Here is a 16,944-nt window from a genome sequence, read left to right as displayed (position 1 = left end):
GATAAACAAGAATTTGTAGCTCTGGTTGCTTTCAAGGGAAAGGAGCTGGTGGCTAGAGAGCAGGAGGTGGGAGGGAGACTTCTTACTGGGTACTCTTTGGTACCTTTTCAATTTTAAACCACGTGATTATATTACCTATTAAATAGGTGATAGAAAAATTAAATGATCGCCTGACCTGTGGTGGCGCAGTGAATGACCTGGAACACTTAAGTCACCGGTTCGAAACCCTGGGCTTGCCTAATCAAGGTACATACAAGAAGCAAAACTACAAGTTGATGCTTCCTGCTCCTCACCCCCCCCCTTTTCTCTCTCCTCTCTCAAAATCAATAAATAAAATCTTTAATTTTTTTTTTAAAAGAGTCCTGGCCAGTTGGTTCAGTGGGAGAGTGTCGGCCCAGCATGTGGAAGTCCCGGGTTCAATTCCCAGCCAGGGCACACAGGAGAAGCGCCCATCTGCTTCTCCACCCTTTCTCCTCTCCTTTCTCTCTGTTTCTCTCTTCCCCTCCCAAGGCTCCATAGTGCAAAGTTGGTCCGGGCGCTGAGGATGGTTCCATGGCCTCCATCTCAGGTACTAGAATGGCTCTGGCTGCAAGGGAGCAACGTCCCAGATGGACAGAGCATTGCCCTCTAGTGGGCATGCTGGGTGGATCCTGGGGGGGGGGCACATGCAGGAGTCTGTCTCTATGCCTCCCCGCTTCTCACTTCAGAAGAATAAAAAAATAAAAAAAATTTTTTTGAAGAAAGAAAATAAAGGAAAAAAAGAAAAATTAAATAAGACCAGAAGAATTTTGAACTCTTGATAATAGTGCTTTACATTCTGCCTTGTGTGAGAGTTATTTGTGCACATATCTTAGAGGAAGGTATCTTCTGGGTTGCCTGACTGTTCACAGTAAGTAAGCACCTCTACCTCTGGGATGACCCTGTCCCTCCCAAGTACTCACTCGCTCAGACACTCTCAGGCCACATGCTTCCCGTCCATAGCAGTGATGTCGACATTCCTGCCCTACTCCACCACCCCCTTCCCAGCAAAGACCAATTTGCCACAGAGATTTCATCCGTTGATGTCTCAGGGCCCACCTCCAAATACAGAGACAGCCAGCTCCCAAGTCAGTCTTTGGAAGGGTCGCTCAGGGACAGTGCCCTCTGCGTCTGTGCAACCTTTTGCAATTGGCTTAGCTAGACTCAGAAAAGCCAGAGGCGGCCCATCTAAACAGGACAGAGTGTGGGAGGCAAATGGAACTGGAAGGGAGAGGGACAGAGAATCGGGAGGAGAGAGACAAAGGGTAACAAAGCATCCCGGAAATCTGGGAGACGGCCCACTGCAGAAAAGGGGAGCAGGGGGCTCACCTCGCGCAGCTTTTCCTGGGCCTCGGCCAGCGCCGCTTGCTTCTCCTGAAGCTGAGCCAATGCCGCATTCATCCTGATCCTCTTGGGCTCCACCACCCGATACAGGCGCCCATACATCTGCGGGAGCGACAACCAGGCTGGGCAGCCGCCCACCGACATGCTCTCCCACCAGCGACCCTTCCTTCTCCGCTGGGTCTTCTAGCCCTGCCTCCAGCCCGCCCCCGCTTACCTCCATGGCCCGGACCCACATGCAGAGGGACTTGGCAGCCAGTGAGACGCGGCCAATGATGTCAGGCTGGAAGTCGGGCTGGGCGCAGTAGGCCCCGATCTTCTTCAGAACCTTATCTGAGATATTGTCTTTATCAAAGTTGATCAGGGATTTGATGAAGTTCTGTTCCCCTGTGGGATGAAAGTCAGGGACCTCAGGCAGAAGGACTAAATCCTGCGCTCCGTGTCCAGGCCGCAGCTCCACTGCTTCGGCATGGCCATGGTTTTCCCGGCATGGCCATGGTTTTCCCGGCATGGCCATGGTTTTCCCGGGCTCAGTCCCCAAGCCCAGAATATCTCACTTCAGCCCGAGTTCCTTCTGCAGACCTTGCCCCCTTCTCCTGAACCTCCGGCCCCAGCACCCTCCACAGTCTTCCCAGCCTTGAACACTCTCACCTAAACCCCACACATCACTGTCAGGCTTGTAGGCTGTATTCCACCAAGGGAACTCAAAGCAGAGGAAACCACAAAAATGAATCAGCAGGACTCTTGTTTACCATTTTCTGATTCTTGTCCTTTTATATGGGGGGGGGGGGGGGTACAAAGGCAAGCCTGCCTTTGGATTTTAAAATATAGTCCTATATTTTTATAATAATCCCTCCTCGTTTTTTGCTTACATTAGGATGAGTTGTTTTCTGTTACTGACAACCAAAGAATCTTAACTGGTATTTGTCTTCTCTTTCCACTAGGCTCTATGCTCGTGAGGGCCAGTCAGTACAATGCCTCGTTCATCTCTGTCTCTCCGAGAGCCTGACACGCAGCAGGTGATTAATAATAAATGTTGGGTGAATGGATGTAATTATCTCCTGGTTCTTGAGCTTACCTAGCTGCCTCTTGGCCTCTGCCCAAGTGGGCTCGTTGCCGCGGAGAATCATGACTGCCTGCATGACTATCTCCACTTGGGCGGGAGGGCGTCCGTAGGACTTGATCTCGCCTATATCCTTCTTGTTCAGAGACTCCAAGGCCTGGGGAAAGGGACTCACTGAGGGGCAGGGCCAGAGTCAACTCAGGTGGCAGGACAGGTAGGTCCTTTACGTGAACAGGACCCAGCCCTTCTTCCCACTCCCCCAGGGACTCTGAGGGCCTTCCTGGGGCCTTCCTGCCCCAATACCCGCATAGCCTCTTCCAAGGCTGGCAATGCTTCTTCTAGATCCTTCTGGGCATTGTCAGCCAGGGCCTGGCACTTGACTTCCTCAATTGCAATCTTCTCACTATTAGCTGTGACGGCCTGGGGATGAAGAAGACCTGGTTTTGTCTTTGCCTCGAGCAAAGGAGGGGGTGACAGTGTGGGTGGTAACAAGGGACAATAAAGCTAGAGAAAACTGGAGGAGTGGCACATGTGTTCCCACAGAGTGACTGAGGGGGCCCGGGCAGCCTCCGCCCCGCGCCTGCGGGGCAGCAGAGAATGCGAGGCCAGGACCGGCCAGGCCCCCACCTTCTGCTGCTCGTCTGCCTCCCGCTTCTGCTGCACGATGATGACCAGGTACTCCTCGCACTGCTTCTGAAACTCCGCCACCTTTTTCTTGGCGTCCTCCAGCTCCAGCGACATCACTTCCACCTTCTCCCTCGTCTCATCGATCTTAAACAGTCCTGTCCGCAGCTTGTTGGCCTGGTCCAGCAGCTCCTGCCGCTTCTCGGCCAGCAACCTGGGGGGCAAAGGAGAAAAAGCTGCTTGTGGAGGCTGAACTCCCGGAAAGGGGAGTCCCTGAGACGGCCTCCCTTCCCGGCGTGTCTCGGGTCCCTGTCTTCTTCTCTGTTGCCACTGCCACCCTGCTCAGGTTGATCATTTCCTTCCTGGAGCATTGCCAGCAGCTTCCCAGCTGGTCTTTGTATTTCCAGACTCCTGTCCCTCCGATTTAGTCTATATACCACTGTCAATATCAGCTCGCTGGACAGTCCTCCCCACGCCATTCCCCAGCTCGACTCCCCCACTGTTCCCCAGTGCAGCGGGCAGGCGGCCGCGATGACCGGGAAACACAAGCCTCTCCCACGGGAATGGCCATCCTTGGTCTCCAGCCTTTTGTTTTGTTTCGTTTCTTCAGGTAGGAATGAATGTGGGCTCAGTATTGCCAAAATTTCTGACTTTCAGAGAGAAGTTGGAAATCTAGATTTTTTTTCTAAGGCTCCTTGAGCTTTAAATGTTGGCAACTCATTCAAAAAGTTTTAACATTGTCCAAGCCAAAAAAACCTGTCTATGCAGCACCGTTTTCTGGACTAAATAAGAAAATGCATGTAAACCAGCAAATAGTAAACAGAATCTAAACCTATGACCCAGGGAAGGCAAGGGCTTTATTTTGTTAGCTGGTACATTGCAAGTATCTAGAATAGTGCCTGGCACGTAGCAGGTACTCAAAAAAATACATATTAACTGAATAACTAAATGCTGACAATCATTATTATTACAAATGGTTTTTTCTTCACCTTGATTAAAATACTGAATCCAATAAATGAGGGTTTTTTACATTTATCTTATATCCTTCAAGGCAAATTATTATTATGTTGCACACATAAAAAGATACTTGATACAACTTATTGAATAAATATATAATTCTTAGGGCTGGCGGAAAGTCTAGAAGATATTAAAGGCAGAGAGAAGAGGACTGGGTTTATAGATTAGTGGTATATATGGCGGTGTCACCATAATACTGTGGTTGGGAAAGAAAAAAATCGTTCCAGAAAATGAAGACAAAAACAGTGTGAAGAGGCTCTAGAGACAGCTGCACCCCTGGAAGGCCCATCTCTCTTTGGCTAACTTCCTGGGCAATGTGAAGACCCCTCGCCTCTCTGCCATTCCACATCAGCACCTGGGGTCTCGAGCCAGTGCACTTGGCCAGCTCCCAGATATTCTCTGTTGTATCATTTCACTAATTGCCCTCAGAAGACACCAAGCTTCCTGGTCCCCCATATCCCCCACTCTTCTTCATACTTCTTATATCCAGACACCAGTTCCAGGTAGTTGGTGGGCGTGACATAGTTGTATCTTCGCAGTTCCAACAGCATCTTCTGCGAATACCGAGCCACTGACCAGTGCATGGTGACGAAGATCTGAGCCACCTTCCTGTGGATCTGAGGCCAAGGGATAAAGGATATCAGAGAGTGGAGCTGGAGAACGGACATGGAAGAGGGCTCAGGGGTTGCAAGCAGGGCCTTACATTCTCCTGAGTTCCCAGGTCCACTCCCAGGAGGTACTTCTCAGCCACCTCCAGCAGGGCCTCGCGGGGCCACTCGGAGAACCAGTTGATGGTGCTGCAGTTCACCAAGGCTGGGTACTGGCGGATCCAGTTCCTGGGGAGGGGTTTGGAGAGGCAGTGAAATCCATCTGCAGAGTCGGCCTCCAGTGACTGGCTTTGGGCCACCCGCTTTTTAGGAACCTGAGTGCCCATCCTTGTACTCCTGTATCTCCTTGTCCAGATTCGGCTCCCCTCAGAACTAGTTTAGTGAAGTGTTTAGAAACAGGCTATGGGGTCTGAAAAACCCTGATTCCACGTCTTCTACCTGTGGTTCTTCGGCAAGTGATCTAACCTTTCGAATGCCAGTTTCCTCATTTCTAAGATGGGAATAACAAAGCATACTAACTAGGGTTATTAGGAGAATCAATGAAGTGGCACATGTCAAGTACTTGGCACAGTGCCTGGTGCACGGTAATACACCACATATCATAATTATAAAAAGTTAAACAAAATGGTAACCCACATTGCCTCTCCGTACAAGTTCTGTCTTCTCCTACTTTCTGATGCTCTTAAAAATCTAGTCACACCATTCGACCAGTGGTGACACAGTGGATAGAACGTTGACCCAGAACGCTGAGGTTCTAGGTTTGAAACCCTGAGGTCCCCGGCTTGAGCACAGGCTTGTCGGCTTGCGCGTGGATCACCAGCTTTAGTGTGGGCTCATCAACATGACCCCAAGGTCTCTGGCTTGAAGCCCAAGGTTGCTGGCTTGAGCTCCCCGTGAAGAGTGCTAGGCTATCACAGGGAAGGAGGGAGAAGGCCACAACAGGAGTCACCTGAAGGGGTCACCCACAGGGCTGAGGCAGAGAACAATGTGCAGGTTGTTGCGCACACGCTCGATGAGGTAGGCAAAGAGGCTGTCCGAGGACTCCGGCACCCGCTCCGCTCGGGCCTGCTCGATGATGTGTGTCTGGATCTGCAGAGAAGCAGCAGGGTCAGAGGGCTACAGTTTCAATGGCAGGACCAGAGGGGGAAGCGGGTGGGGCTGAGCTGATCAGGTATGGGTTTCAAAGCAGCTCCTCCCATAGGATCCCATAAGGGAAGGTGACGGAGGAGGAACAGCTAATGGGGCATGGGCAGTAGGCTACCACAGTAGCCGACTCTGGGATCTGTGTTTCTTCAGGGCTTAATCGGGAAGGTCAAAGAACCAACTGTTCGAGGGCATGGAAGGGTTCGTACTTCTTCAAATTCATCAGCCTTGTAGAGATTCGGGACCTCGCCTGAGCTGAGGATGTTGTTAATATCCTCTAGGAATGATTCGTCAGCAATTTGGGTGTCCACAAAAAGGAAGGATGTAGCCGTGAGTTCTACCCCAGCCTGGTAGTACAGACGCTTGATGTCTGGGCCAGATGAGAAAAGAGGGACAAGGAAACGGACAGACTCTTCAGATGCACCAGCCCGTCTCTCATTCCTCTTTGAGATTCAGGCACCCTACCCCAGCCCTCACCCATACACAATCCCATTCCCTGCCCCTCAACGGCCTGGCACAGCTCACTCTCTGGCGTCCATCCCTCCTCTCTCTGGACATCACAGAGCGTCAGGTATCTGGTCATTCACTCCTAGCCCCAAACCGCCTCCCGCTTCGGAAACCCCGCTGTACCTTCTCGGAACTCCTGCTTTCGATAGTGCTTGCTGACTTCAATCTGAAAGGTGATGTACTCGCAGATGGATGAGGCCAGGCGGGCCAGACTCTGGCGCCCACTGCCCCCGATGCCCACCACGAGCATGTTGCCCCGAGGCTGTCCGATGACCCGCACAATCCGCGTGACTGAGGGTTGAGAGGTGAGGGAAGGGGAGCAATGAGTTGGCCGAGCAACCGCAGGGGATTGTCAGGGCCTAGACTAGGGACCAGGATGCCTGAAACTGAAAGATAGGGACCAAGAGGTGCGGGAAGTTTCATGTCGAAGCCCTGGTGGCAATTCAACCGTGTCTGTTCAACACCACTGTCAAGGAAGAGCGTCACCCATTGCCACAAGGGTACCTGGAGCCAGGGAGGAAGGTAACGTTTAAAAGAGACCTGGGGCCCTGGCCAGTTGGCTCAGTGGTGGAGCGTCGGCCTGGCATGCAGAAGTCCCGGGTTCGATTCCCGGCCAGGGCACACAGGAGAAGCGCCCATCTGCTTCTCCACCCCTCTCCCTCTCCTTCCTCTCTGTCTCTCTCTTCCCCTCCCACAGCCGAGGCTCCACTGGAGCAAGGATGGCCTGGGCGCTGGGGATGGCTCCTCAGCCTCTGCCCCAGGCGCTGAAGTAGCTCCGCTCACAACGGAGCGATGCCCCGGAGGGGCAGAGCGTGGCCCCCTGGTGGGCGTGCGGGGTGGATCCCGGTTGGGCGCATGCGGGAGTCTGTCTGACTGTCTCTCCCCGTTTCCGGCTTCAGAAAAATACAGAAAAAAAAAATTAAAAAAATAAAATAAAAGAGACCTGGGAAGGAAACCCTAATTTCTTGGAAACAGCCCATGATTGGGATGCCAAGGAAGAGAATGGGAATAGGAAATGCTCACTGTGTTCAATAGCCTCTCGGAAGAGCACCAGATGCATTGGCACGACAGCAGGTGACAGATTGTACTCATTGAGAGCCGTCTCCATGGCTGTCTTCAGTCCTGTCAGATCAGTTAGGTCTTCATACACCTTGGGCTCCCGCATGAAGTCCCCTGGGCCATGGGAAGACGGGGTCAGAGTCTCAAATGCCTGGTTCTCCCCCCACTTCCCTGAAGGGCACAAAGCATCAGGGTTCTGTGCCTGCCCTTCCTTCTAACCCATCTCCAAAGGGTCTCCAGCCTACAGGGGCCACAGCTCCAAGCTCACCAAAGATAGGAGGACGTTTGTTGGGACAGAGATTATGAAATGTGAGGTCAAAGAAGGAGCCAAGTTTGTCGCTTAAGATGGTCACGAAGGCTTCCATGTCTGCCGCATCAACCAGTCGATCAGAGAAGACTCTGGTGGGAGGGAGTTGGGGTGAGGTCTGGGAATAAGAAGGAAAATGGCCCCGGGGGAAAGGGGTATCAGGTTGGGGCGGAGCCAGGGCTTGGAGCAAGGCTGCTGAAGCCTGGGCCTGGAGGGCACAGGCATCTCACCTGAAACACTCATGGATCCAGAGCCGTGTGAGGCTGGACTTGGTGTCATGGAAGTCCTTGTTGGCTCTCAGCATGCCTTGAAACACCTGGGGAAGAGGCATGGCCAGTGGAGGGAGGGAGATCTGAGAGGTAAGGACAGAGAATGCAGCCTTCGAGGATGGGGTGATTTGGGGTTCACGGAATGCTACCGAGTTCCAAGGCTTACTTTGAGGAGAAAATGCCTGGAAGGAGGCTGTGCCAAGCCAAAAGGGTGAGGTCCGATGGAGTTTACCTTGGAGATATCTCGAAGGTTGAAGAGGTAGTGGATCTTGGCAGGCGTGGGCAGGAAGCGCTGGACCACGGTGTTGTACACGTCTAAAGTGGCCTCGGTCACCACATTGCCAATGGGCTTCACCTCTTCGTCAAAGTCCTGAAGCTTTTGATTGATCATGGTGCCAAATATTCGGATGATCTGAGACTCCTAGAAACAGGCCTCCGACTCACTCTCCCAGGCTCCGGCCTCTCAGCCGGGGCTGGGATGAGGGTGAAGGGAGGGAAGCACCTGTCCTGGGGGCAGAATTTAAGGGACACTGAAAAAAACAAACTCAGAAATCAAGAGAAATAACATTTTAATGCAGTATCTAAAAGTCAAAATTAATGCCAAATATCTATGGTGAACAAACTCAAAGATTTGAAATAAAAATGGGATTAGTATTATGGGATTTTTCTTTCTGCCTCAGGCTCCAATATGGTTCAGCATGATTCTGTGCCAATCTTGTATATATTTCAAATTGTATTGATTTTTAAAGAGAGAGAAAGGGGGAGAGGGGGAGGGAGAGAGACACGTGATTTGTAGTTCCACTTGTTGATGCATTCATTGTTGATTCTGTTATGTGCCCTGACCAGGATGGAGCTCGCAGCCTTGGCTTATGGGGATGACACTCTAACCAATGGAGCTATCCGGCCAGGGCTAAAATTTCGATATTTTGTTCATAATGAATTTGGGGACTTGCTTTTTAAAAAAGATATTGCATTAAAATATGATTTACCTTGATTATCAAATATTTTCAGTGCCCCTGAGTGCCTCATTCGCCTCACACTACTCCTGGCAGTGCTCTCGCCCCTCAGCCTTGTAAGACTGACTTTCCTTATCTGGGCCCCTGCATCTCTGCCCACTGGGACAACGAGGTTCCACGTCCCAGGGCCGGCAAGTGACACTTGTCATTTTGTGCTCTCCTAGCTCAGGTGGCAGTCTGCCCTCCATCCATTACAGCCCCCCCCCCCGACAGCTCTGCTCGGGACCCCGAAGCCCCGCCTTGGCCTGCCCCTCCTCTTCTCCACAGAGGCTGTGCCCTCCGTGGCTGCCCTCACCGTGGGGAAGGTCATGTTGATGATGTGAAAGCAGCTCTGCAGCCTCAGGGAGATGACTGTCCGCCCACCCCCAGGAGGGCCCATGGCAGCCATCAGGAACATGTCCTAGAGGGCAAAGACAAGACAGGGCTGAGAGACAGGTGGGCAGAGGGGGTGAGAGGAGGGCAGACACAGGGAAGGTGTGAAAGGAGCCAGCAGGAAGAGAGCACATGGAGGGACAGACGGGAGAAGAACAGGGACGAAATGAGCAAGAAGGAACATGGCATAATGGGGGCAGGGAAAGGTGAATGGGAAGAAGGGATTAGGGACATTTTTTACGATTATTAAAGAAATGTATCTGTTTTTATTTCATCATTATAATCCATGTACCCAAATTAGAAAATAGAAGTAAGTTAAAAACCAACATTTGATATTACTTTCTAGACTTTTTTTTGTTTTTTAATATATATATTTATCCACATGCGCATGTATGTATCCTCAGAAACATACGAATATAGTATTAGGTGAGTTTTTGAGGCTGAGTGCTGGACAGATGAGCACCCCAGGAACCAGGCTGCAACAGCTGCTGCCTCTTGACTCAGAAGAAGGAAACAGACAAGATGCTCAGAATCCCACGGGGGAAGAGCCAGGACTGAAGGGTGATGCCTGGGTCCTGGGTGGGGAGCAGAGAACTGACACCATGGCAGTGGGCAGTGCAATAATGGGAGGCAGGGAAGGGCTGGAGAGGGGAATTATAGACCATGGGCATCTAGACAGTTCCAGGTGGCATCAGGGTTGGCATGCGAGCATGGTATAAGAGGCCTGGAAAAGGAGTGGAAGTTAGAGGACAGTATCTTTTGGGCAGGATCAATTACTAATAGGAACTGATAACCTATGAGCCAGTAATCTCAGTCCTGAGAGAGGCAGGACACTCCGGTGCGGAACAGAACACAGGGTTACAGGATGCTCTCCTGGCATCCCAGTGGAGTGGGGGACTGAACCTATCATGGGAGGAAACGGAGAACCGATGCCCCAGATGCTTACTCGAATGTACTTGATGGTCTGCTTCAAACGATCATACCAGAAGCCATAGTCAATCCAGAGGCGAATCAGCTCCAGGGGTGGCTGAGACCCAAACATGTCCTTAGCCGGCATATTGAGGTCATCCATAAAGGTGATCATGCTTTTGCCCCCAAAGGGCACATAGACACCCTTGGTTCGCTTCTCCACCCTGCTCTCAATGATGTTCTGCACGTTATTGGATGTGGTCTGGTGAAAAAGGTGCAGAATGAATGAATGCTTGGGTCTCCCCAAGAGAAATACGGAGCAGAGAGGAGTGTCAATCAGGTACTTAAATCCCAAGAGAGAGCCGAAGGCTGGGAGAGAGTGAAGTATGGGCCTGGTCCCTGGGTCCTGTACCACACCTGTGCAGACATGTTGACAGTGAGCACTGACCACTGGCTGGAGGGCAAGGACTGCAGAACGCTCTGGGCGATGGAGGTTTTCCCAGTCCCCACGGGACCCACCAGCAGGACAGGATTCTGGTTGGCCACCAAGGCGTTTACCAGGTAGTTGTAGCGAACAGTGTCGACAGTAGGCACCATGATCTTATAGAAAGGGGAACTAGGGAGGAAAAGAAATTGTGTCTCAAGGCTCCCTGGCTCACTCCTAACTCCCCCTTCATTCTGCCTCCCAGTGTTTATCTTCCTGTAGCAGCGCCCCTCTCTAGTTAGCAACCCTGCTTCCCCTGGAGCTTGGGGATCAGGCCTGCTCTTTAGGGTCGTATCCCATTTCCTCTCCATCCCACTTCCTATACCTAAGAGTCCTCTCTGCTCTGAGATCCACACTCTCCATTCTTTCTTTTTTTCTTCTTCTTCTTTTTCCAAGTGAGTGGAGAGGAGACAGAGAGACTCCTGCATGCACCCTGACCAGGATCCACTGGCAACCCCCATCTAGAGCCAATGCTCTGCCCATCTGGGGCCATGCCTGCAACTGAGCTATTTTTAGCACCTGAGGCAGAGGCTCAATGGAGCCATCCTCAGTGCCTGGGGTCAGTGCTCAAACCAATTGAACCATGGCTGCAGGAAGGAGGGGGGAGAGGGGTGGAGAAGCAGATGGTTGCTTCTCCTGTGTGGCCCTGACCGGGAATCAAACCCAGGACATCTACATGCCAGGCCGACATTCTACCACTGAGCCTACCAGCCAGGGCCTCACTCTCTCCTTTCTATAGCTCACTTCCGCTTCTAGGTACCAACTCTCTCGCCACATTGCCCACCAACTGCAGCCCCAAGTCTGACCCACCCCAAAGGCCCGGCTCTCACTTTGAAGGGTAACGCCAACTCTTAGAGAGCTTATCCTCAAACGATGTCCAAGTCCTCATCTTGGGATCCACAAAATACTCATACACTGTGTCCTGAAGAGAGAATGTGTGTCAGGTTACCAAAACCTTGCTTTAGCCCACCACTGCCCAGAAAAAGCACTCATAGACTACTGGTAAAAGAAAGAGGGCTGGCAGAAGAGTCTGAGGATCAGGGATACAAGTGGGTTCTAGAAATTTTTTTTTAAATGGGACAGTTGGTTTGGGAGCCCTGACCTTATTAGGAAAAGAGCCCTCCATCTCTCGGAGGTAACTGTCGATCTTCTTGCGGCCTTCCTCATCCACAGAGGCGCACACTGACCAGATCATGCTGAACACAAACGTCAGCTCAACCATGGAGACGTAGTTTTCACTGTCAGCGGGGTTCACCTGGATGGAAAAGCAGAGGGGAAATACCCTAAATCTGAAAGAGGTAGAGGGATCTACTTCAGCAGAGCATCACAAAGGCTTAGAGTTTGCCTCCCTTCCTGGTTCTGTTGGGAAAACCATACGGGTGTACAGAAACCTAAATCTGAAACATTTACATAAAACTGAAACTCCTTATAGCCTCTCTACTAAGTTACAAAGACACAGCAAGGACCTAGCCACACCATGTCTACCCTGAAGAAGTGCCCACAGGGGCTCAAGGAGACAGGTCCAGGTACATTTGTGGTGACTTCTTTGTAACTGCAACAAACTGGAGATGACCTAAACATCCACTGGACAGGAACTAGGAAATGTTGTGTTCTACCATGGAATAGTATACAGCAGTTAAAGCAATGAAATTAATCTATATGTAGCAGTATAGAACTCAAAAAAACATATTGTTGATTTAATAAGCATATTGCAAATGTGGTATATAGAGCATGATACACTTTAAATACCACATGCCATTTCCCTAAAGTTTTCCCAAGAAGCCCATGAGCCCTTCCCAAGCCCGGCCCCGCTGTGGTCCCCTTACCCCATTCTCTGGCGTGGCCAGGGCTGAGTACAGCTTGCAGAGGGAGATGATTCCACTGTATTCGGGGAGGGGCACCAGTTCATTGCAATTGTCCTTCTTGAAGGCCAGTATCTTGGTGATAAATTTTTCAAACATGCGTTGAAGGGGCTCTACCTCAGCCTGGAGTTGAATATGAAGTTCTTTATTCATTCTTACTCTTTTTTTATTTTTATTTTATTTTTTACTCTTTTTTAAATTTATTCATTTTATATATATATATATAGAGAGAGAGAGAGTGTGTGTGTGTGTGTGTGTGTGTGTGTGTGTGTGTGAGAGAGAGAGAGAGAGAGAAGGGGAGAGGAGCAGGAAGCAACACTCCCATATGAGCCTTGACCGGGCAAGCCCAGGGTTTTGAACCGGCGACCTCAGCATTTCAGGTCGACGCTTTATCCACTGCACCACCGCAGGCCGGGCCTCTTGATTCATTCTTATGTCCCATAGGCTATGCTGGCCACCTTCCCTCTCCTCGATTCCCTTCATACCTTAGGCCTCTTCTCTAGCCATGACTGAACATAAGGCCTCCAGCCCAGGTCAGTGTAGTCAGTGTACACCATTCCACAGCGAGACACGGTGGCTGGGGAGGCAGCCTCCAGGTTCTCCACTTCAAACAGGAGCGACACCTGAGGACATGCTTGGTCAGAGCCCGTCTTTCACACTTCCCCACTCACAACTCTGATGCCCCAAAATGTCGCCACCAAATACCAAGTGCGGCAAGGTGAATAGAGACCTAAGGTTTGCAAACGATTTGCTTGTCAAAAGATCTTTTTTAAGGTTGTCTTCGTTAAAAAATCACTCTCTCCCCCCCAGATTTGAGTGGGTGGGAGAGGGTGGGCTCTGCAGCTCGTGAATTCATAATTCCAGGTGTAACAAGGAAGGTCTCTCCTCCCGTGTCAGTGGAAATGAACACGAGCAGGGCTGCCTCAGACCACACAGTGCTTCCTAACACACGAGGTTTTCCCTGCACAACAGTTCTCCACAGCCACGGGAGACGGGAACTTGTTCCTCGGTCACAGGGTCCCCTGAACCCAGGCGTCCTCCTCCCCCGCCCCCCCCCGGGTGGAACTCCCTCTTCTCTCAGGCTGCCCCCGCTCTGACCCTGAGCCCTGCCCCGTGTCCCCAGCTTTCACGCCCGCGGGGCCTCGATGGTCAGGGCACCCCCCGTACCTGCTCAGGCATGGAGATGCGCTCGCCGTTGATGAGGGTCAGCACTTTGTTATCGTCCATGACAGAATTCATGCTTTCAATCCAAAGCGTGTCCACAGGGCCGTCGAAGACGATCCACTTCTCATCCGGCCTCTCGTCTTCGTGAAAGGCAGATGGTCAGGAAACCAGCGCTTTCCCCACCCCGGGGGGCCTCTGAGCTGTCACCTCAGACATGCAAGCTGATGCCTCTTCAGACCTCAGTATTCTCCAAGCATCTCTCTCCCAAACTGAGCTTTCTGTCCCCAGAATGCCCACCCCCAGAGGAGATTCAGGCATCTGCTCTGCCCACCCCACCATCCTTTGGGTACCTGCACATGCCATCCGCATGATGCTAGAGAGGACGCCGTCTGTCCACTCATTAGTGTTGAGGTCATATTCCCCATACAGCTCCCCTAGGGACAGTGCCTTAGGGTTCAAAGGGAACTCCTAAAAATGACATAGGAAGCGGTTTTGAGCTGCTGGCCGACACGAATCCCAAGATGTCCCTTTCTGTCCAAGGACCTGCATTTGCCCCTTCTCTCTCTCCTCTCTCACAGCCCTTCTGAGACCCGGGCACTGCCCGCGGGCCTGCACTGCCCCCCACACCTGTACATCCGTGTCCCAGCCTCCACTGTCTCCCTGCTGCTCGAGTCTCCGCCAGTGACTTCAGATTATAGACAGCCCCAATCACGTACTCTGACAATGTTGAAGTTGGGGTCTCCAGCATGGCACAGGGAGGACAGGGAGGACTGGAGAATTCGCCAGGAGGTGGTCTTGCCGCTGCCGGTACAGCCCACAATCATGGTGGAGTGGCGGGAGGTCTTGGTTTCATATAACTGGATGACCTTGGTGAGGGTGAATGGTGTGACCTGCAGGCCCATAGCTCGAATCTCCTGTTCAATGGTCTCCCGCAGCTGAAAGGGGGAAAATACAGGAAGTGGAAGAAAAAGGAAGAGGACTTCAAAGGACTCTGAAATCTCCCCCATGCCTTGAAGGATAATGTTCACACTGTTAAAAAGGGCACTGGAATCCTTTTTACTCTGGCAATTGTTCATTCCCGGGAAACTGACCAATGACAAAGTTAAGAGATTGGGCTCTGGGCCCTGGCCAGGTGGCTCAGTGGTAAAACATCGGCCCGGCGAGTGGATGCTCTGGGTTCAATTCCTAGTCAGGGCACACAGGAGAAATGTCCATCTACTTCTCCCCTCCTCCCTCTCCCATTTCTCTTTCTTTTCTCCTCCCATAGCCAGTAGCTCAGATGGTCCAAGCATTGGCTTCAGGCACTGAGGATAGCTCAGCTGAATCGAGCATCAGCTCCAGACAGGGTTTTCTGGGTGGATCCCAGTTGGGGTACATGCGAAGTCTGTCTTTCTATTTCCTCTCCTCTCACTTTAAAAAAAAAAGAGAAGAGCCCTGGCCGGTTGGCTCAGCGGTAGAGCGTCGGCCTGGCGTGCGGGGGGACCCGGGTTCGATTCCCGGCCAGGGCACATAGGAGAAGCGCCCATTTGCTTCTCCATCCCCCCTCCTTCCTCTCTGTCTCTCTCTTCCCCTCCCGCAGCCAAGGCTCCATTGGAGCAAAGATGGCCCGGGCGCTGGGGATGGCTCCTTGGCCTTTGCCCCAGGCGCTAGAGTGGCTCTGGTCGCGGCAGAGCGATGCCCCGGAGGGGCACAGCATCGCCCCCTGGTGGGCAGAGCATCGCCCCTGGTGGGCGTGCCGGGTGGATCCCGGTCAGGCACATGCGGGAGTCTGTCTGACTGTCTCTCCCCGTTTCCAGCTTCAGGAAAAGAAAAAAAAAAAAAAAAAAAAAAGAGAAGAAAATGTTTTGAATAAATTCCTTTGAAAATTTTGAGGCAGATTTATGGCCTTTACATGGTCAACCTTCCTAAATATTCTATGATTGCTTGAAAAAAAAAAAGGTTATTCTTTAGTTTTGAATGAAACTGCTACAGATGTTTATTAAATCAAGATTATGTTGTTCAAATCTATGTCTTGATTATTAGTCTGCTTGGTCTATTAGTTACTGAGAAATGTTAAGATCCCAAATACAATGCTAGATTTGTCTATTTCTCCTTGTAATTCTACAAAATTTTGCTCTATTTATTTTGAGGCTATATTATTAGGTGCCTCTAAGTTTAGAATTGTCTTATCTTCAAATTGAACCTTTTATTATTAAATTACTCTCTTTATTCTAATAGTGGGTTTTGCCTTAAAATTGATGTTGTCTGATATTGCTACCTCAGCTTTCTTTTGATCAGTATTTGCCTGAGACAGCTTTTTCTATTTTTTGACCCTCAACCTTTTGTCTTTGTTTTTAGTGTGTCTCCTCTAAACAGTATTAAAGATTAGCATAACATCATATACTATTCAATGTGTGATTATTTCCCCTTTCCTGAACAATTTTTTTCTTTCCCCTAGAGAATAACAGTCGTTGAGTTTTGTTTGCTTCATTTTAAATATACTGATATCTAATTTAGCTTCAAACTCTGCTGGTTTAACTAAATCTCTCAAAACATTTATTCACATTAGACATGAGGTTCTTCCTTCAGAAGTCCTCCTGAAGCACCCAAATTTACTCCAATCTGGATTGGTGTCTCTCTTTTTCAGGTGCACAACCAGTATCCTGTATCCTCTGTTTTCCTTTCTTAATATGCTCCTGCATTTTGGTAGAGCACGCCTTCTACTAGCTTTCTGAGAAAGCATATCGTGGAGGTAATGTTTTTTGAGAGTTCGCATGTATGAAATATCTTTAATCTAGCCTCCTATGGGGCAGGTTGGCTGGGAATAGAATTTGAGGTTGAAAATAATTTCGTTCAGAATGGAGTTGAAGACTGCTTCATTGTTTATAGATTCAATAGTGCTATTGAGAAGTTCAATATTCAAATTCTTGATCTTTTGCATGTTACCTCTTTTTTAAAAAAAATACTTTTCTCTCTGTGGAGAAGCTTGTAATCTTCTCCTTGTCTTGGTGTTTTAAAATTTCACAATGATGGGCCTTGTTAGGATATATTTTACTCGTTGTGTCACACATTTGTGGATCCTTTCATTTTGGAAACTTAGATCCCTTGGTTGTGGGGACTCTTCTGGGGACAATCCTGCCCCCCTCCACCATTTTCTCTGTTCCTACTTTTTGGAATTCCTACTATTTGGCTGTTGTCCTTT

The 16,944-nt window shown here is 50.4% G+C and overlaps 1 protein-coding gene across 1 annotated transcript in view; it reads right to left on the bottom strand.

Moving 5' to 3' along the window:
* DNAH2 (dynein axonemal heavy chain 2) overlaps positions 1–16,944 on the bottom strand; it is a 108,643-nt gene that overhangs the window by 27,296 nt on the left and 64,403 nt on the right. Inside the window, 24 exon segments of the mRNA XM_066364801.1 lie at positions 1,348–1,464; positions 1,577–1,746; positions 2,438–2,579; positions 2,726–2,842; positions 3,050–3,260; positions 4,541–4,680; positions 4,767–4,899; positions 5,621–5,760; positions 6,024–6,184; positions 6,445–6,612; positions 7,345–7,494; positions 7,649–7,779; positions 7,918–8,003; positions 8,189–8,377; positions 9,268–9,372; positions 10,291–10,515; positions 10,671–10,869; positions 11,568–11,659; positions 11,840–11,992; positions 12,564–12,722; positions 13,085–13,222; positions 13,767–13,903; positions 14,114–14,231; positions 14,480–14,698. Of these exon segments, the coding sequence (XP_066220898.1) occupies positions 1,348–1,464; positions 1,577–1,746; positions 2,438–2,579; positions 2,726–2,842; positions 3,050–3,260; positions 4,541–4,680; positions 4,767–4,899; positions 5,621–5,760; positions 6,024–6,184; positions 6,445–6,612; positions 7,345–7,494; positions 7,649–7,779; positions 7,918–8,003; positions 8,189–8,377; positions 9,268–9,372; positions 10,291–10,515; positions 10,671–10,869; positions 11,568–11,659; positions 11,840–11,992; positions 12,564–12,722; positions 13,085–13,222; positions 13,767–13,903; positions 14,114–14,231; positions 14,480–14,698 (3,600 nt within the window).

This window comes from Saccopteryx leptura, chromosome 2, assembly GCF_036850995.1.
Source record: "Saccopteryx leptura isolate mSacLep1 chromosome 2, mSacLep1_pri_phased_curated, whole genome shotgun sequence".
In the NCBI taxonomy this organism is placed as follows: Eukaryota; Metazoa; Chordata; class Mammalia; order Chiroptera; family Emballonuridae; genus Saccopteryx; species Saccopteryx leptura.
Note: the sequence above shows the minus strand (reverse complement) of the source record. Positions and strands in the feature narration are given on the sequence as shown.